Source organism: Dicentrarchus labrax, unplaced genomic scaffold (genome assembly GCF_905237075.1).
Source record: "Dicentrarchus labrax unplaced genomic scaffold, dlabrax2021, whole genome shotgun sequence".
Classification (NCBI taxonomy): domain Eukaryota; kingdom Metazoa; phylum Chordata; class Actinopteri; family Moronidae; genus Dicentrarchus; species Dicentrarchus labrax.
Window position 1 is genome coordinate 14,180,163 of NW_026136716.1, and position 21,095 is coordinate 14,201,257.

At 41.3% G+C, this 21,095-nt stretch overlaps 2 protein-coding genes, 1 long non-coding RNA gene and 1 other non-coding gene across 4 annotated transcripts; 1 reads left to right on the plus strand and 3 right to left on the minus strand.

Moving 5' to 3' along the window:
* Positions 1–42: 42 nt before the first annotated feature.
* On the minus strand, positions 43–6,129 carry LOC127378961 (dTDP-D-glucose 4,6-dehydratase). The gene is made up of 12 exons (XM_051428342.1): positions 6,097–6,129; positions 5,895–6,032; positions 5,690–5,758; positions 5,505–5,595; positions 5,230–5,378; positions 5,050–5,148; positions 4,774–4,833; positions 4,430–4,473; positions 3,671–3,836; positions 3,497–3,552; positions 2,977–3,074; positions 43–2,761 (listed from the first exon to the last, which is right to left on the minus strand). The coding sequence occupies exons 1-12, from the start codon at positions 6,127–6,129 to the stop codon at positions 2,667–2,669; spliced, it is 1,098 nt and encodes a 365-aa protein (XP_051284302.1). The 3' UTR covers positions 43–2,666.
* Positions 6,130–6,493: 364 nt separating this feature from the next.
* LOC127378877 (uncharacterized) lies at positions 6,494–8,106 on the minus strand. The gene is made up of 4 exons (XR_007888210.1): positions 7,716–8,106; positions 7,397–7,565; positions 7,142–7,226; positions 6,494–6,678 (listed from the first exon to the last, which is right to left on the minus strand). It is a non-coding gene; the product is annotated as an uncharacterized LOC127378877 (long non-coding RNA).
* Positions 8,107–8,690: 584 nt separating this feature from the next.
* gpr180 (G protein-coupled receptor 180) lies at positions 8,691–17,042 on the plus strand. The gene is made up of 10 exons (XM_051428198.1): positions 8,691–8,927; positions 10,452–10,595; positions 10,742–10,836; positions 11,306–11,411; positions 12,238–12,418; positions 12,798–12,847; positions 12,983–13,140; positions 13,256–13,453; positions 13,541–13,618; positions 14,040–17,042. The coding sequence occupies exons 1-10, from the start codon at positions 8,789–8,791 to the stop codon at positions 14,193–14,195; spliced, it is 1,305 nt and encodes a 434-aa protein (XP_051284158.1). The 5' UTR covers positions 8,691–8,788; the 3' UTR covers positions 14,196–17,042.
* Positions 17,043–20,601: 3,559 nt separating this feature from the next.
* On the minus strand, positions 20,602–20,683 carry trnas-cga (transfer RNA serine (anticodon CGA)). The gene has a single exon. It is a non-coding gene; the product is annotated as a tRNA-Ser (tRNA).
* Positions 20,684–21,095: the final 412 nt, after the last annotated feature.

The window sequence follows — 21,095 nt, forward strand, 5'->3', positions numbered from 1 at the left end:
TGTATGTGTGACCTTAAAAAGTGTAGAAAAGCAGAAACAGTGTCAAATATGAAATAACTTTATTTGCAGTTTAATGCATGCTACAGAATCGTATGAAAATATCTCTATAGAATGTGTAGAAAACACGAGATGAATGGACTTTAAGCTAACTACAGTTCCCTTCTCATCCTTTTCTTCTAAGGCTACTCTAACAAAATCAAAGTATTTTAAAACTTAGCAGAATGGTTATACTGTAAAAGGTTAAACATACATTTGAAACCTTGCAGAACGTGAGCAGGAGTAACCTTGTATTTGAGTGTATGTAAAACGTGTATTCCCTGTTTTCAGTCTACCATCATAATTTGATTTTATGTATCATAATGAAGATTTTTAAAAAGATCAGTCACAACGCCAACAATTGCACATAAACCCTGGAACATACACAAATGTCAACGCCAATCAAAGTCGTTTCTGCCTGTGTTGCCCCTCAGGGAGGGACCAACACAGTAGCTGCATCAGAATGAACCCTTTATAAATCCCTCCCCTTTTTGCTCTGTGCTCCAATAACCATTGAGCAAGCCTCAGTCAGAACCTGTCAACTTCCTCCTTTCCTGTACTTATATATGCTACGTGCTAGGCTAATCTATGTTCAAAAGACAACCACATTTTGGTTTTGGCGACATACTGTCACATCTTAAGTTAACTAATGTTATCAGAATGCTAACTAACACTTCATGTAAATTGGTTAGCTAGTTAGCTTGTGTTTTAGCAAAACACAAAGTAACTAGCTAGCTAATGATTGGTGTAACTAGGCTATTAATTAGCTAGTGTTTTGCTACAGAGCAGAATTCTAGCTAACTAATTTATATCAACTTGCTAACTTAACTTGCCAGGCAGTAGATCCCCATTGTGACCCCGGAAACGTGGAGTACCCCAAGGTTTGATGTTAGAAATGTAATGTATGGGTCCCCAGCATACAGAAACTGCTGAATGCTAATTTACAGATGTTGGGCAATTTGCATAATTAGCATTAAATAGCATAATCGCCTATTTGGACAATATAGGAGTGGTTTTGGGGTTATTGGGGATGCTGAATCCATTTCTGACATTTCAACCAGCCTCATATTTTGATACATTTTTAGGTCATTTATATGCCTAATAAATAGGTCTTGCATTTTACAATTAAGTCTTATTATTATATTAAGATATTTCTATATGTTGCTTTTATCTTTTAACCATTATCAAAATTTGGTTACCATGTAGTTGACTGAGGCTTGCTAAACTGTTATTGGAGCACAGAGCTAAAAATGGCACTGCGTTTCAATTGTTGTAGCCTTTCCTAATTCAGTCTCTTATCAATACAAATGAAACATGCTATTCAAATTTCGCGGGTCCTAGGGTAACTTAGTACGCGTTGGTTAATTGTTTAATGGAGCTTTCAGATTCTTACATACTTCATTAGTGTGTGTTTCAGACTTAAAAATAAACTTAAACATTGTGCATAAAAAGCCCAAGTGGAGCAAAATAAGACCACTTGTAAACATTAGCTGAATCAGTAATGAATATCATATGGAAGCCCATTTCCGCCAATGTGACAGGGAAAAAAGGATTCTGTAAGTCATTATAATTTACCTTTTACTTTCACAAAATATTGTTTTAGTCTCTCAAAATGAGAATCTCAGTATTTAGATTTTTTCATTATTTTGAGATCTCATCTTCATCCGCTTATCCGGGATCGGGTCGCGGGGCAAGTCCAGCAGAGGACCCCAAACTTCCCTATTTTGAGATTCTAAGTCAAAATATTGATAAAGTTTCTAATTATTTTAAGATGCTAAAGAGAAAACTTCATTATGACTCTCAGAATCTTTTTTTTCTTTTCTCGTCACATTGGCGGAAATGGTCTTCCATAGCGTCAAGATAAAGTGCATTGATTTCTAGGTGAAACTTCGCTTTGGTTGAAGGAAGGCTCTGCCTTCTTGTTGTCTGGCACTTCAGGGCCTGTTGGTCCAACGATCATTTAGAGACAGAAACAGAATTATAGCTGCGCAGCAGTCAGTCGGTGGCCGGGCATTGAGGAATGACATGGAACCAAATTTATCATTAAAAGTCGTGTGTCAGCACTGTCTGTTATTATTTTATCTTGATTTACTGTGATAAACTGAAGTTTAAAGATGCCCTATTTCCACTGACAGCAATAATCTACATTCGAAATAGTGTCAAAAATTCAGCTTCTCAGATTCAAACATTGACCACACTAAATATTTTAGTATTTAGTATTTAATATTTAGAAAAACTAAGTGAGAGCATCTGAACATTTCTGCTATAGCACATACGACTGATATGAATTATCAAAAATGTAAACTTTAGATGGTTGCTTAAGCGCCACCGTTTGGATGAATAGCCCAGTTGAGAAAACTTGGCATAAGACTGAAACTATGTGCAAAACTGTGTTTATTTTAATGCATGGAAAGGCGGATTTCCTTATTGGAAGAAGAAGAGCAGAGCTGCCCGGCCCCTTATAATAAACTGTCCTCATGTGTTCAGTATTTGTTATTTGTTATGTGAGCTGTAAATCAGCCATAATCGCCTCTTTTACACAAATATCGTGAAATAATTGAAGTCACTACTCCGTGTCTTAGTTCACTCAACGTCCTGTCAGTCGAGCAGCAGGGCACAGCTGAGCCCGCTCATTTGTTGGTCGCTTTTTGGAGCTTGCCTCTGATTTGTCCTTGGTCCTCGCTCGTGTCTGACCAGAAGTCTGGGTTGTCCTGGTACCATTTTACTAAAAGACACAAAACACAGGAATTAATTGCACACATTATACAGAGGGAACCATCTCTTCATCTGCTCCCATCTATATTTAGACAGTTTGAGCTAAAATGTACTCCTTTTGTGGATCAGGGCTTTAATGTACTGACCCTGTCTCCTCGCTAGAGATATTTTTTCAATCTAGAGGCCTGTGTGTGTGTGTGTGTGTGTGTGTGTGTGTTACTGTACCAGTCTGTCGGATGCCTTCAGCCCAGGACACCTGAGCTCTCCAGCCCAGCTGCTGCAGCTTCTCACAGCTGATGGGGTAGCGCAGGTCGACACGTGGCCTACAGGGCAGAGGTCAGTGTTTGAGCTTCTAGATCAGTAGATTTCAGATGTGTCTCATGTTGTTATGGGCTTCAGCTCACGGTCCTGATTCATGAAACAAATGTATGACTTTTCCAATTGACCTAGGTAAAGACTAACGTGGAGATAATTATATTGTTATATTTTATATTAACAGTTACTCACCAAAATAAGACATTTTCACATTTTTAGAACTGGATCTTGGGTCGACTCGTGCTTTCAGGCCACGAGAGCGCAGAACTTTTCCCGTATTGAGTGTACAGCAAAGTTTTTTCAATTCCTACCAAAATACTGATTTGAAGCCTACATATAGCTACATTAAGACACATTAACACTCAAACTGAGTGACTTTGTTACCACTCTTTATGGTTGTAATACTTGATTTCTGCACTGGTTGACTCACCTGTCGGGCACAAACTCGAGCCAATCATTCACCTCAGAGTCTGGCACATTCTTGACCTAAAAAAAACCACAAAGATTGATACATCTTCTTTACAATCACTGTACCTGACACTTATAATGTATTTGTACGTCTACCGCTATACGTTTGAATAAGGAGAACGGTTCCTGAACCCACCATCTTGACAAGTTCCCTGGCCAGTTGCATGATGGGAATCTCGGAGCCTGTTCCAATATTGTAGATTTCTCCCACAGTCCCTTTCTCCAGAACCAGCAGAAAGGCGCTGACGGCGTCATCGACAAACAGGAAATGGCGGGATTTAGGGAGGGTTCCCTGGATGGTGCTGTGGCAGAGAGGAGAAACAGAAACCCAGGTTAGAATGTAGCTTTACTCTGCTTTTCTCTTAATGTATTAAATCAAACAAATACTACTGTTATTATTACATATTTGTATATATATATTTTTTTATATTCAATTCATAATTAAAAGTAATTGCACCAGAGTTTACTAATCTGTATCTGTTATCCCTTCATTTCTTAACTCATCTCATTTAGTCACACATTTATCTAGTTATAAAAGTATGAACAGATAAATAAATGTGTGAATACATTAATAAGTAAATAAATGAATGCCTCATTTAATTTGTGATTGATTTATGGGGACAATTTAGCATTTACTTATATAATTATGTATACATTTGTTTCAACATTTTATTATATAATCAAATATTTATTTAGCCTTAAATCATATCATTACTCATTCATTCATTTATTTAAGCATTTTATTATAGAATTATATATTCATTTATATAAGCATTTAAATATATAATTATTTATGCATTTATATATTTAATTTCAGCCCCAAAAACCCTCCATAGATACAAGGTTTGCCAGGAAAACTTTGTACTTATCCTACCTAAAGTTCAAACAAACCTACCATTTCTTGTTCATTTGCAAGAGGGTGAGAAACCTTGGAATGACCTGAAAGATCAAGAAGATGGTTGCTGCTTTTAAATAGTCAATATCTTCGTCACTGTAAGATGAGTTGAGTTTAAACGTGAAACGTGAAAGATCATTCTTGTTTATCTGGAGCATTTAAAACCAGAAAAACTGCAATTCCAACAGAACAAAACCAGGCAAGGACACTTTGTACAACCATTAAATGTGTCAAAACAAATGAAAAGCTTGAACAGATATCTTGTTATTATTATATTGTATTATAATTATACAAATGGAGCAATCAATGATTAAAGTCAAGTGTTGTCAGTGAGGGTGCTGTACCTTCTCAGTGTACTGCCTGGGCCCGTAGATGTTGTTGCTCCTGGTGATGATGATGGGAAACTGGTAGGAGAAAAACAGAGCAGTGTTTAAACATACAGATAGCCAGACGGAAATTCAGAATTCACGTAAGATTGAGAAAATTCTTACAACTTAGAAGCTGATACTAGTTATCGTTAAAAAAACATTCCTTAACACAGTAAAAAGCCAAGAACTAAATAAAAACCTGTTCATTTACGTCATTTAGAAGCTACCTCCCTGCCTGTGTGGTGTGTGTACCTTATATTTATCCCAGTAGGATCTGACCAGGTACTCCGCTGCTGCTTTAGTGGCAGAATATGGGTTGGAGGGCCTCACTGGACTACTCTCATCAAACACCTGCAGAGAACAAACACCCAAAACAGTCAGTAAATGACTCAAAAAGCCAACACCCCGTCAACAGACTGGCCGTTCACTGACCTCGTCCAGACTGGCTCCGTACACTTCATCGGTGCTGACATAGATGAAGCACTGCGGCCGGTGTCGGGCCTCATGGGCGGCTCCCAATAACACTCTGGTTCCATCGATGTTGACACGCCGGAAACTGGATGGACTTTCAAATGACGTCTCTGAGCGACGGGAAGAGAAAAAGACCATCAAATCATAACACTGTTTCTTCAGGTGAGACACTGCAGGGGAGTAGGGTAAAGAGTTTAACCAACAGGTACTAATAGATTTGAACAACCGCTGCTCACCGACGTGTGTTCTGGCTGCCAGGTGGAAGATCACATCAATGCTTTCTGTGTTGAAAATGTGATTTACCAGCCGCGAGTTACACACATCTCCCTGTTGAAGAAGTAGATTTGAACAGTCAGACTGCTGTTTAAGATAAAGGACCGAATCTTTCTGGTTCAACAACACTGATGTCAGCAGCTCTCACTCTGATAAAGGTGTAGTTCGCTCTGTCTTCAACACTCTGCAGACTCTTGGGGCTGCAGCAGTAATCCAACTGAAGAAATAATACGGTACATACAACACACTTAGGATGTCAACATGAGGTCAACTCACTCAGAGATGAGCTTGCCCAGATTTTTTTATATTTGAAAGGAACTGGAGTGAGGAAAAAAGTGAGAGTGGAGACTCACATTATCCAGGTTTATAATTCTCCAGTCTGGGTGTGTGCAGACCAGGGAGCACACAAGATGGGAGCCACTGGAGGGAGAGATGAGGAGGGGGAGAGAGGGAGAGAGAGGGGGAGAAACACATAAGACTCCCACATTGCTCTGATGTTTGTGCCAAAACAGATTTTAAAAAATCAGCAGACTAAGTATCGTCCTGTTCACTAACTAATGTGATGTTAATCCAATAACTAATATCCATGGCCCCTGCTAGTCACTAGTCCTGTCTGAATGTAACCTTATATATACAGTGATACAGAGTATATGTCCTATACTAATGTGTCTTTGTTTTGTCCACAACCCGAGGATATTCTATTTAATAATGACTTTTAATTACTATAATATTATTCCCTGTGATGTCACTGTGATATATGGATATAGTTATCCAGTGAGCTAGGTTTTACATGTTAATATTTCAGTATGAACTGTAGGAGTTGGTTGAAGGTGACTGAGGAGCGAGGGAGGTCACAGTTCGATGCCTTAACAAACTAAACGATGAGCCGGAAATGGATAATGCTAACCTTCCTCACTACCTCCCTCACTACCTTCCTCACTACCTTCCTCACTACCTTCCTCACTACCTTCCTCACTATCTGAACTCACTACCTTCCTCATTACCTTCCTCACTACCTTCCTCACTACCTCCCTCACTATCTGAACTCACTACCTTCCTCATTACCTTCCTCACTACCTTCCTCACTACCTTCCTCATTACCTTCCTCACTACCTTCCTCACTACCTCCCTCACTACCTTCCTCACTACCTTCCTCACTACCTGAACTCACTACCTTCCTCATTACCTTCCTCACTACCTCCCTCACTACCTCCCTCACTACCTTCCTCACTACCTTCCTCACTACCTGAACTCACTACCTTCCTCATTACCTTCCTCACTACCTCCCTCACTACCTCCCTCACTACCTTCCTCACAACCTTCCTCACTACCTCCCTCACTACCTGAACTCACTACCTGAACTCACTACCTTCCTCATTACCTTCCTCACTACCTCCCTCACTACCTCCCTCACTACCTTCCTCACTACCTTCCTCACTACCTCCACTCACTACCTTCCTCATTACCTTCCTCACTACCTTCCTCACTACCTCCCTCACTACCTTCCTCACTACCTTCCTCATTACCTTCCTCACTACCTGAACTCACTATCTGAACTCACTACCTTCCTCATTACCTTCCTCACTACCCTCCTCACTACCTTCCTCATTACCTTCCTCACTACCTTCCTCACTACCTTCCTCACTACCTTCCTCACTACCTTCCTCACTATCTGAACTCACTACCTTCCTCACTACCTTCCTCACTACCTTCCTCACTACCTCCCTCACTACCTTCCTCACTACCTTCCTCACTACCTGAACTCACTACCTGAACTCACTATCTGAACTCACTACCTTCCTCACTACCTTCCTCACTACCTTCACTACCTGAACTCACTATCTGAACTCACTACCTTCCTCACTACCTTCCTCACTACCTTCCTCATTACCTTCCTCACTACCTTCCTCACTACCTTCCTCACTATCTGAACTCACTACCTTCCTCATTACCTTCCTCACTACCTTCCTCACTACCTTCCTCATTACCTTCCTCACTACCTTCCTCACTACCTCCCTCACTACCTTCCTCACTACCTTCCTCACTACCTGAACTCACTACCTGAACTCACTATCTGAACTCACTACCTTCCTCACTACCTTCCTCACTACCTTCCTCATTACCTGAACTCACTACCTGAACTCACTATCTGAACTCACTACCTTCCTCACTACCTTCCTCACTACCTTCCTCATTACCTTCCTCACTACCTTCCTCACTATCTGAACTCACTACCTTCCTCACTATCTGAACTCACTACCTCCCTCACTACCTTCCTCACTATCTGAACTCACTACCTTCCTCACTACCTTCCTCACTACCTTCCTCACTATCTGAACTCACATGAATCCAGCGCCTCCGGTCACCAGAAGAGTCCTGGTGAAGTCCATCCTCTGCTCACCGTCAGCTGTCAGTCTCCATTAAACTCTCCTACAGACATAATAACGGCATCTTCATCGTTATCAGCCTGCTAGCAGTGAGCTAACTGTCGCACAGGTCCAGGAGTTCTCTAACGTTAGTTCCTGTAGTACAGTAGGTGCATTGTGTAATGTGCGACAGTCTCCTGTCGTTTTACGGCACTGTTGACACGTTGAAAATGGGTGGAACGTTTATGGCACGTAGCCTGGTTTCGGCTCTCTGATTGGTTATTTTACCTGGCGGCGCGAATATGCGCTGTTTGATTGCGTGAATCCCAAATCAATCAAACTGTCAGCCCTGCCCGCTGGGCTGGACGACGGTGTCAAGTGAGCGACAAGAAATATGTAACGTCCGGAACTGATTTTCAAAATAAGAGTGGTGAAATTAAAATATATTTACTATCTTTATACTTGCTTTTCGAATGTTTACATAGTTTTTGTTTAGTCAAGTCACATTACTGTTTAAAACCTTACATATACTAAAGAACTAAAATGTACTCTCAGGAAATAAACTACTGTTACACAATTCAGTGTTATAGATTTTACAATGCATTACAGCTTTAGTTTAATCCATAATTTAATATAAAATTCCAATGAGTGAGTCTTGATGTTTTTGCGTCACTCTGTATACCATAAATCTGTTTAGCTCTACTTTGTGTAAGAAAATGAAATGCGAGCTTTTACTTGAGGACAGAAACACCCAACTTCCGGTCTCATTCAGGGTGACTGTGGGTGACTTGACGCAGCTGGTTTACTTCTGGCTTCGTGGCTCATTGAATTGCTTAGCTAACGTTTATTTGTCGATAACGTTAAAAAAGCATAAGGGGAAAATGTCGTGTCTGTTAGCCACATTCGTAGCTGTGGTTCTTCTCAGTTCGGAGGCTTTCGGGAAAACCGTGACGGGACTTTTTAAGAGCGAAGTAGCGAGGCAGCAGAATGGCCAGTTCATCACTAAATTCATGTACCAAGGTAACGTTAACGTTAACGATGCTGATGTTGCGACAGGGTTAGCTCAAATTCAGCATTAACACTAACGTGGCATGATGGCGTGTTGATCCAGCTCACTGGTTTTCTTCTTGTTGCTTTTCTATTTGCTACTGGCTAACCGATTGGTGTAACTAACATGTCCTCACTTTATTTGATATTGAGCTAGATATTCCGGCAGTGTGTCTTATTGTTGAGCATTTTCACATTTAGGGTGACTTTCAGTGAGTGCTTCAGTAGAAGTGCTCCGGGACAATTAAAGTCCCCCTCCAGTCCAAAAAGAAAGTGTCTTCTTGTTCCTACAGTGTGATGTTTGGTCTTCACTGTGTAGAATGATTTATGTGCAGAGTCTGACACTAAAGGAATGTTTTCACATTTATCTGCTGAAAGTGGAAAGTTTCTCTGAGCTCACTGAACATCAGATTTTAAGAGGCGGGGCCTACGAGCATACTTTGTGACATCACAAATAGTTTTTTAGTCAAACCTGGTAAAATATGAATTTTATGATGATACATAAGAGAGAAATGCAGTAAGTCATCACATTTGAGAACCTGGAACCAGAGATAGTTAAAAATAATTGATACAATTAATTAATGTAGTTTAATAACTTTGTTGACTCACTCTGGTCCATCATAGATGTTCTGCTAGTTGTTCCCTGCACTTATCCTAATAATAAATACATGAATTACCCTAGATGTTTGGCCACAATTGGTTTTCATTATTATTTTAGTAATTTTCTCACTGACTTGCATTTTCATTATTTATCCAAATAATCACACAACAGGAACATTGTATATTTAATTAGTAGTAGCAGTAAGAAACGTTAAAAAAAATCAAAAAGCTAGAGAGAATAACAAACAAACTTTAAATATTTACAAGCTCAAAGAAACTATTTGCATACAAGCCATAAGAACACTCTGATCCGGAGAGAAAGAGCGAGAAAGAAGGTCAAACATGCCACCACACTGCCTGCATGGCTTAAGAGGAGAGGGAGAGTTTGGCAGAAGAGCCATGCAGCATGCATGGGAATGAATTCAGTGTTTCCTCTAGGACTTTTTTTAGCAGTGGGGGCAGGCCCGTCCGAACAACATAGAGGAAACACAGGAATTACAATATAATATATTTGAATATGTCTCTCACCATTTCCCTGATGATTTGAATAAGTTGCTAAATTTGTCACTTGTCACTTTTTAGAAATAAAGTTGCTGAGAGGGTCTGAAAAAGTTTCTGAATCTAACAAGAAAGTCACCAAGCTGGCAACACTGGTTCTCTCTGTGATTGATTCTGTGTGTGTAGGTGTAACTTTTTGTCATAGTGTAGAGCTCATACCACACACGATGAGCTTCATGTTTTTGGAATTTTAACTTTTGCCAATTTAAATTGTATATATTCCATAATGCATAAATGTAATAATTTCAGAGAGAGAGAGAGAGGAGAGTCTTTCTTAAGTCGAATGAAACATGTAATTTTCCCAATTGCCCATTGATCCTGTCTCTCTCTCGCCCGTAGGTGATAATGGTCTGCTGGTGTGCAGGCTGGACAACTCCGCTCTGGCTACCGAGAAGGAGTCCAGATTGCTACTGTATCAGGATATGGACTCAGACCTGGACAACCTCAGCTGCTCCGATAGGCTCTCCAGAGCCCAGTTCACCAGTAAGAACCAGGGTTCACTAATACAGAGTGCTGAGCTCTGATATGATGGATGTGTCGCAGCTGTATTGATTTATTTCTCCGCTCTCCTTCCTCCACACTGTCACCTCATCTCACCGCGTTCGTCCTCTTCTCTCCTCCTGCTTTAGTTTCTCTCAGTCAAGAAGAACACAACCAGACGATCCCTCGTCAGTCCTCGCCCACAGCCTGGCAGGCCCTGTATGCTGACAGGTACACGTGTCAGGTAACAGCAGTTGCTCGTTTTAGTTTAGATTTGTTTTGGATTGGTTTTATTCGTTTAAGAGATTTATTAGAGATCGTTTTTTTTTAATTGCAGACGGCCAAAACAGCACACTCAAGGCTTCAGAAGAACACAATATCGTTTCAGTTAGTGTTTGTTTTTTTTCTCAAGCCCAGTTTTTACTTTTATTTCAGTTACCTAAATATGATAGCCGATAAAAGAGCTGCTGATGGGGAAGCATTAATAAAAATGGGTGGGTAGAGTCACTGGTCCGACAATCACTTTTTACAGATCAAGCTAAAGAATGAAAGCTAACCTAACTAAAGGAGGTTACGAGTAGGCCTGCTAGCCAATCAGAAGCAGAGCATGGGTGGCGTCCCTCAGGGCCTGAAGACTGGTACTGGAAGTTTGTCACACTAAGTTTCCCTCCTTGTTTCCCTCTCCTCTTTCTGTTTCCTGTCTGTCTCTCCAGGAAAGTGCAGTGATCCCTTCTCACGCTGATCTCAGTTTTACTGTCTTGCTGTTTAACGCCGACTCAGCTGGAAATCCTCTGGAGCACTATAGCGCGGAGGAGGCAGGTCAGACTTCCCGGATATTCCCAGCATTCACAGCAGCTGATCAATCAATCAATCCATCAATCAACACTGTCATAATACATGAGTTAGTATCATGGATCACGTTAGCTGGGCCAGCTAAGATATGGACTCACATTTTGTCAGCGATAACATTAGCAAGCCACCAAGCGAGGTTAGCCAGCCAGCTCCAACCCAGCCACGCTGAATAACGTTATCCAGCACCGGCCGCCCTGCAACCCAAGCCGACAAATTGACCCGCAAACGGCAAGCCAACTCGATTTCACTATGTTAGCTAGCAATTTGTCCGCGTTGAAAGCAAGCTAACATTAGCCGGCTAAAACCACAGTATCACAATATATTTGGTTAGCTTTGCGGTAATGCTAGCTTTGACTCTGACTCTGTTGCGGTGGGTTTGTTGACTTAGCGGATAAACGCCAAAGAACTGGAACCTTTACATAGAAAACAGTCCACAGGCTGTTCTAAACAAGATCTCATTTTTAACGTTACGTTACAGCCAACTGTTTGTGGTTTCAATCATTAACTTTTTTCCCACAAATCTCTGCTTGAAGTCACTTCTGTCAACCTCTGTCTAAATAGAATTGTCCACTTCCACTGCTTGATGCTTGTGTGGAGTTGTTACAAAATAAGTTTGTGTTAACTGTTTAAATGATACAAAGCCCATAATGGTTTACCAGATGTTATGTTGATACTAACCCTGCACAGATGTATCTTTATAACTGCATTATAACTCCACACTGTGATTTGTAAAGAGACGTCTGCATCATTCATGTGGGGACAAAATGTTTCCTTCCTATATTCTCTCTTCCAGGTCTCCAGAGTTTTTACTTCCTCCTGCTGCTGGCCTACTTCATAGCCTGCTGCATCTACTGCCAACCTCTGTACCAGGCTCTGAGGAAAGGAGGGCCCATGCACACTGTCCTCAAAGTGCTGACCACAGCGCTGGGGTTACAGGGCTGCTCCGCTCTCTGCAACTACATCCACTTAGCCAGGTAGAGGGGTCTTGAAAAATCTTTGACTTCAAAAAAATTCTACTTGTTTAATAAAGCAACATTACGTAAGATATGCTAGTGTCAGAGTACAATACCAATGTGGTAAATATGGACAGCTGTACATTACTTATGATTACTTTACTTACTTACTTGACAACTTCTAACAAACATCAGTCAAGTGCAACAACACAAGACATTGCAAGCCAGCTAATATTACTGACAACAGCAAGAAGGCCAGCTCGCCGTCGGTCTGCAGCCTTTTATGTCACCAAGCTCTCGCCAAGAACGAAAAGCCAGTCCTACGTTTACTTATGTCCAGCAGCTTCTCTCTCCTTTTCTCTTCTTACTGTTTCCTGTTCCCTCCCTTTGCGTTCTGCAGGTATTCCAGAGATGGTATCGGTATTCCGCTGATGGGCAGCCTGGCAGAGTGTATGTTCCTCTTCTTTAAATATGTCCTTTCTTTAGTTCCAGTAAGAGGAACTTCATTTGTAAAACAGACAAAGAAATTAAAATGTTATGTTATTATGTGTCCTCTTTTTTTTTCACTCCCTGTTCCCTGTGCAGTCTGGGATATGGTGTCCCAGGTGTCCATGCTTTACATGTTGCTGAGTCTGTGTATGGGTTGGACTCTGAGCCGGGGCAGGAAGCCTCAGTCCAGACCTCTTCAGTGGGAACAGTCTCCGGCTTCCACGGCTCTCGCTGTCGGTGGGGTCGTTACACAGGTACACAGGATCAAGTTAGATTTGGGGTATTTGTCAGTCAAATCTACCTGTGCTTCTGATAGATGGATAGATAATAATACCTGAGCCACTGAGAGTGAAACTGTGTCACTTTCAGGGAGTGTTGCTGCTGTGGGAGCAGTATTCCGAATCCGAGAGTGAACACCACAGCTACCACGCCCAGCAGAGTCTGGCAGGGCTCCTCCTCATGGCCCTGAGACTGGTTCTGTCCCTCCTCCTGGCCTCTGTCCTCTACCAGATCATCTCCACTGAGAGGAGCACGCTGAAGAGAGACTTCTACCTCTGCTTCGCCAAGGTAAACTACCCACTACAATGATATACAGACAAATACTTAACTATAGTCCATCAGGTGGTCACATACTCTTCCTTGTGTCCTCTGCAGGGATGCTTCCTGTGGTTCCTCTGCCATCCTGTCCTCTTCCTCATGTCTGTCATCTTCAACGAGCACCAGAGGGAGAAGGTGTGAACACAAAAAGCACACATGTTTTATACATTTTATATATTTATTATCTTTCAGTGCCCTATAACTACTTTCTCCTTTCCTGTTCTTTGATATGCTATGTGCTAGGCTCGTCTATGTTAAAAAGGCAACCACATTTCGAGATGGTTAAAAGATAAAAGTAATATATTTAGTCACATCACAATAAACTGTAAGAAAAGCTCTGATAAACACACAGTACACATCCTGCCTGGCCAGCACCAAACAACAGACCCATCCACAAACATTTAGTAGCTAAAGGGCCAGATATGTCCCTCAGGAGTTGGTGGAGCCCAAACCAGAGCTAAAAGTAGAAGGAATGTTGGATTCACATTCATCAGGTGGACACAAACACAACTGCAGATGTTGCTGTCTCTAACTACCATGTCTTCCCTCTCTGCAGGTGGTGACTATCGGTGTGATCCTCTGCCAGTCCATCTCCATGGTGATCCTCTACCAGCTCTTCCTGTCCCGCTCTCTCTACTGGGAGGTCTCCTCTCTCTCCTCCGTGTCTCTGCCACTCACCATGTCCAGGTCAAACCACAAGGGGCGCTACTGAGCACATCCACTTATCACGCTTTGCCTGATCATCAAGAGCAAGGAGGAGGAAGACCTCCTGAACACGAAGACAAAGCAGAGAAGACAAAAAGTGCCCTAACACTGCAGGGATGGTTCTCCTTTGCTGGTTCTGTTTCCTGGGAGAATAGTAATGGCCACTAGTAAGCAGGGGAACTATAGCAGGGGTCACAGAATGACCAGAGGGAGATATTTACAGCAACACCCTACCTCTAGTTACAAATAATTTTTGAATGGAACCAACATTGACATAACTGAGCAGGATGACAGTTACACATCTATATAATGTACCAAGAGTAGGGGCACAAAGTTCTCAAGTGGTTTCTTGTACTCTCCACAACATGCTGGATGTCATGACTAACAGCCGAAACCGACCACCATGATGAGGACGGATCGGCAACATCAACATTTTAGAATGCATCTGTTAGCGAGCTAGATGTCAAGAATGAACAAATACAGTCATTCTGGAAACTTGCTTGCATACAGTGCAGCGGGCCGAAGGTAGACATGGTTGTTTGGACCTCAAGGAGGCAAACCCTCGATTAGCCAGACGTTTCTGTCCAATGAAACACAAATGCAGCCAATCACGGATTTACTGTAAAGGAAACTACAGAGCACAGGGAAGCACCACTGTTGAGTTGTGGTGATAGATTTATGGATGCAGGGATTTAATGTGGGGTACAGGGTGGAGAGCATCCTTATCCTGCTCATTGAACTAGAGTTGGATAAAACCGCCAAAGAGGTGAGAAAAGTTTTTCCTGTCTTAATCCCATAAAAAGTCAAACCCAACAATTGACCCTGCCAAATTCCCACCCGGTTCTTTGCTCTGCGCTCCAAAACTGTACAGCTCCAGAAAATACATTAAACCAACTGATGAAGAATTATGCTACAGTGAAACAATTGACCCTTCGATTTTAATCTGTGCTCCAGTAACAGTTGAGCAAGCCTCATCCAGAACCTCAGTCAACGTTCTCCTTTCCTGTGCTAAGATATGCTACGTGCTAGGCTCGTCTATATTGAACAGACAACCACATTTTAATGATTAAAAGATAAAAGTGACCTATACATAGCCACACAGTTAGCTAATGATACTAAGACACGAGGTAACTAGCTAGCTAATCTACATCAGTTGTTAGCTAGCTAGTTACATCTGAAAGCTAATGTTTGCAAATGCTAGCTAGGTAATTTGCATCACTCATTAGCTAGCTAGTGTTTGGCTAACAGTAGCTAATGTAAGATGTGACCATATATATGTTGCTTTTATCTGTTAACCATCTTCAAAATGTGGTTGTCTTTCCCATATAGATGTAGCGCACATAGCGTATAGTACAGGAAAAGAGAAAGTGTATATATACTTTGTGTATAGTCACATCTTAAGTTATCTAATGCAAAACCTTAGCTAACTAACAATTGATGTAATGTGGCTAGCTAGTTAGCTTGCGTCTTTGCTAATATTATCTGATCGAGGCTTACTCAACTGTCATTGAAGCACAGAGCAAAAAGGGGCGGGGTTTAGGATGGGCCCTCTGCAGCAGTGTGGCTCATGTGTTTTCACTAGTTTTTGAACAGTAATGGAGCTCTATGGCGCACAGGAAGAAGAGATAGCGGGCTTTGATACACACACAAGACTTGTTAGCGGGATGAGGTCATTGTAGGTTTTAGTCTTTTCAAGGAAATTGTTCACAGTAGATCAGTGGATCAGTATGTGCTACGATTGATTAGTTACTCTGGATAAAGGGATGGACGTAAAGAGACAATCGAATAGACTTCAGAGATGATGGACAAATACATGTTAAGATAGATATACTGAAGAATGTACAGGTGGAAGGATGGATAGAGTTTGGACAGTTACAGTATGTGGCCGGATAGACGAGTAAAGAAATTGATTTTCTGTGAGCTAAATAAGGATTGGTGTACAACTTTATCTTTGCATAGCCAAAGTGATTTAATGTGAGCCAAAACATAGATGTGTACATCACAGATCAAGCTGTACCGATTATTTTGTTATACTTCTTTCTTCACTATCAATCTATGAGCTGACCGCATGTGAAGCCTGAATCTTTGGAATCATATAAACTGTTTGTAGCTGGAGACACACTACTTTCTTCTTCCATGCATTGTATCACAAACACAGGAGCACACTACTCCAATGCCTCCGTTCTGTGGGAATGGGAGTCTATTAAAAAGCTACAGGCATGGCCCTTTATGGATTCCACTGTGTAAATACATTCCTGTGATATTCCCAATTCCACACTCTCACTCTCAGCTCTGGTCTGGCCCCACTGTGACTCATTAAAGCAGGGCCCTCACTAGTGGGACCAGGCCGGTAGTTTCATTTAGGACTTTGACACATTTCATATGGTGGAAAATGATGCTCCACTCAACAAACCAGACAGCTGACATGGAGTTTTGACGTATTTATTCGTTGTGTATTTATTTTTCACCGTGAATATTTGGAAAGCAACGCATTATAAAGAAGCTACATCAGTTACTGCACAGTTTCCTGTTTGATTTCCATGTTTGATTTCCACATAGAGCAGGTATCCATAAACTGACCCACACATAGATCCAAGGCTTTTAAAAACTTGACAGAAAAAGCTTAACTCAAGATACACTTCATTTTACAACTCTATCTGCTGATGAAGATGTGTTTGGAAGCTTCAGGAAAAGCCAGTAAGTGGACCTTGAGTTTTCCTGTAAACAAACAAATGTTATGTTCATAGTCAGTGATTCTCACCAAAATATATTTTGTGTATCCTTGATGTTGAACAAACATGTTGAGTCTATTTCCTACATAAAATACTTGCAAAGCCAAATATCTCAAATCGTGCATTGTTTACATCCGTGTTTACTAGCTAGCAGTCTTCTTCACTGCCTTTTGGAGAGCACTGCTATGTTTCTTTGCATCGTACCGTTACCAACTGTCACCCAGCAGATTAATGCTAACCCAGTAGGATTGTGTATTGCATCGCCAAAATGCTTGTACAAAACAAAACATGGACCCATTGTTAAACATTGCTCAATAGCACTACTAGTGGTCAAAATCTCCACAGGGCACCTTTAAGATGTAGTATTTTTTTATTGGTTTTATTGTCAGCTACTTCTGAGGTGAAGAATGCATTTTCCTCCTAATTTTTTTTTGCCTTGTAAGACTGTTTTACTACACAATTATTCAGTGGACACCACACAAATACAGGTTGTTGCTCACAGGTAGTTTCCATTGTAATATTTTTAAATTCATGCCATAGCTTTCTGAAATAGGGCTGCAACCTTTTGAGAATAATAGTATGTCTCAGAAAATATCACAGTTTCACGGTATACAGCATTGCACTATTATTATTATTATTATTATCATTATTATTATTATTATTATCATTACAGTGATCCTTAAAGGAATCAAAACTGAAGGTTTTTTGGTTGAACATACGCTTTCACAACACATTACGCCCTGACAGACATGAAGGTTGACATCAACTTGAATTTAAATAACACTAATAGGGTGGAACTGAATATATTTTTTAATGACACTAATTCAATAGAATTCAGTACCATAGATAAGCCATTGTATATGGTCTGCTAATTGTCAGTTTCCACGCCATGGTATACCGCTGCAACTGTGAAATAATCCAATCCGATATTAAAAGCTGAGCTCCTGGGTTGGCCTTCTGAATGTCCCTAACAAATGCATGACAAAGAAGAATATTTCCCACCTCGGTTATGACATCATACTTGAATATAAAACTTTGCTGGTGGTAATGTGCAATCTGATCTGTTCATTTAGCTCCTGTTATCTTGGTGTGTACGTACTGTGTGTACTAAATTTGGGCACAATAGAATGTATCTACTGTATCATTTATTTTGTCCCATTATGACAATCTTATTCCAGTAGACTTTTTCACAGCAGCCATTTTGACATGAAATAGTAGGGTAAATACAGCTGCCACCAACGATAGTAATAAGAGCCAACATACACAATAGCAGCACATTGACTCTGTTTGACCTATGGGACCTTTAATCATTAAAGTTAAAATCCTAAAACCTGTGTTATTTTGTTTTGTTTGTTTGTATTACTTTATTAATCCCAAAAGGGGAAATTCCCTTGTAACAGCAGCATTTTACGTGATAAATAAAAAGAATAAAAAAAAGGTAAAGTGGTAAAGCTATGGTGTGGTGGTAATTTGAAAAACAGAAACTACAACATTGATCAGGTGTTGTAGAGTCTGACAGCGGCAGGGATGAAAGACCTGCGGAACCTCTCCTTCTTACACCGAGGGTGTAACAGTCTGCTGCTGAAGGAGCTACTCAGGGACCCCACAGGGTCATGTAGGGGGTGAGAGCTGTTGTCCATGATGGAAGTCAGCTTCACTAACATCCTCCTTTCACCCACTTCCTCTATGGAGTCCAGAGGACAGTCCAGGACAGAGCCCGCTCTCCTGATCAGTTTATTGAGTCTCTTCCTGTCCCTGTCCGTACTGCCCCCCCTCCAGCAGACCACAGCATAGAAGATGGCTGAAGCAACCACAGAGTCATAAAAAGTCTTGAGGAGAGCCCTGCTTACTCCGAAGGACCTCAGTCTCCTCAGCAGGTGGAGGCGAATCTGGCCCTTCTTGTAGAGATCATGGGTGTTGTCAGTCCAGTCCAGTTTGTTATTGAGGTGAACACCCAGGAATTTATAATTCTCTACCACCTCAATGTCCAATCCCTGGATGTTCACCGGGGTGATGTGGGACGTTTTCCTCCTGAAGTTAACGATCATCTCCTTCGTCTTGCTAGTGTTTGGCTGAAGCTGGTTGAGCTCACACCAGCTGACAAAGTCCCTGATGACAGTCCTGTATTCCAGTTCATTCCCCTCAGAAACGCATCCAACAATGGCTGTGTCATCTGAGAACTTCTGGATGTGGCAGTGTGTGGAGTTGTGGGTAAAGTCCGAAGTGTAAAGGGTGAAGAGGAAGGGAGAGAGCACGGTACCCTGAGGGGCACCTGTGTTGCAGAGCACAACGTCAGACACACAGTGTTGGAGCCTCACATACTGTGGTCTGTTGGTCAGATAGTCTGTCCATGCAGCCAGGTGTTGGTCCACTCCCACACTTTCCATCGTCACTCTGAGCAGTGACGGCTGGATAGTGTTGAAAGCACCGGAGAGGTCAGTGAGGTGTATGCATCCTTGATGTTTGCATCCAACAAGTCCAAAGTTTTATTGTCCCTGGTGTGGCGTTTCACGTAGGGGAGAGTGGGGTAAGATGAGCCATTTTTCATATTTAGGATCACTACATCAAGGCAATCATAGTTTTGTCGCTAACTAATATATCTGCATATATTTCAGGATGTTGTGCATCCCTTCAAACAAACAGAATGAGTGTAAACATAACTGTTTCGATAATATAGCATGTCCAAATAAAGTGGTCTTGTGGCTCAACTTACTCCGTGTGTGGGGTAAATTGAGCCGTATCCCTACTTTTTGGATACACATATTGAGTGTATTTTGGCTGTAGCCACCGGCTCAACTTACCCCTGGCCAAATGGCTCAACTTACCCCAGAACTACCATTCTGACTTTATTAGTCCCCACAGCTTTAATGGTGCACTTTTATGCTAGGTTTATGAGCTCATGTTGTAGCTCATAGATACCACAACTGATGTATAAAACAAATTTTAAATGATCTATTTTGGTCTAAACACAATTCTCATGAAACTTATGATAGACTCAATTCACTTTCAAGAGTGAAAAATGATTTTTTGGAAATAAATATCTAACCACTTTACCCATGTGGTTCTTACATTCACAGACTCCATGAAATGATGCCTTCCTCCTAAATATTTGGTCACATGATCAATGTTTTTTTTTTTTTTTACCATTTCCTAGCAACAAGGGGTGGCTCAACTTACCCCACTCTCCCCTACTGGGTGAAGGTGGGGAGAGCAGAGGACAGGGAAGCATGGTTGAAGTCCCCGGAGATGGTTTTCTCTGCTGGTTTGAGGAGGAGGGATTGGGGGTGCTGGTTTGAGGAGGAGGGATCGGGGGTGCTGGTAGGAGGAGGGATTGGGAGCTGTACGAGACTTGCAATAAAAGCTGAAATTGTGATGCTACAGATTCAAGCTTATACTTAAATAAACTGTGTTGTTAAATTGTGTTCTTTGTTGTTGAATAGCAGCAAAACAGTTAACGCTTCATTTTAGCCTAAATGCGCTGTGTAGAAGAAGTTCACAGTTTAAGGATTTAACCATCGACGCGCGACGTTTGAGAGAGATGACCGAAGGTGGAGGGTGGTGTCCGTTTTTATCTGAGGTGCACTGTGCTGAAAGTGATTCTAATACTCATGCAAAACCAAATACAGTTCTTCTTTGGTCAAACACCGTTGTACAAAGACTTTTTTTTAAAAAACGTAATTTCGTCACGAACAGGATTCGAACCTGTGCGGGGAAACCCCATTGGATTTCGAGTCCAACGCCTTAACCTCTCGGCCACCGTGACTACGCATGTCAGTGTGTAAACGTTCTTATATATGGGTCAAATGAGGACTTCACATGGAAACGTGTGTATGATTTCTATCAACTTATGTTGTCACACAATGACATTATTGCATGTTGCCAGACCTAGCTACCGTTACCGTTAGAAAACATCGTGTTTTGTTAATGTTTATTTAATTTGATCTTTTTTTTTTTAAACTATGTACAAGAGAAGTAGGTGACATTTTTCCGTGTTTGTGAATAAAAACGGAACGAAATGTAATGCGTGTTTGTGTACGATGCAGTCTAGTATCTTTCTGCTCGCAGTTACTTTTGTGGTGGTATTGCTGGGAATTGGTAAACTGTAACGTGATTGTTTGTGTTGCATTACAGTCTCTATATTTTCGAGATTATATTATATTATATTTCGCTGACAC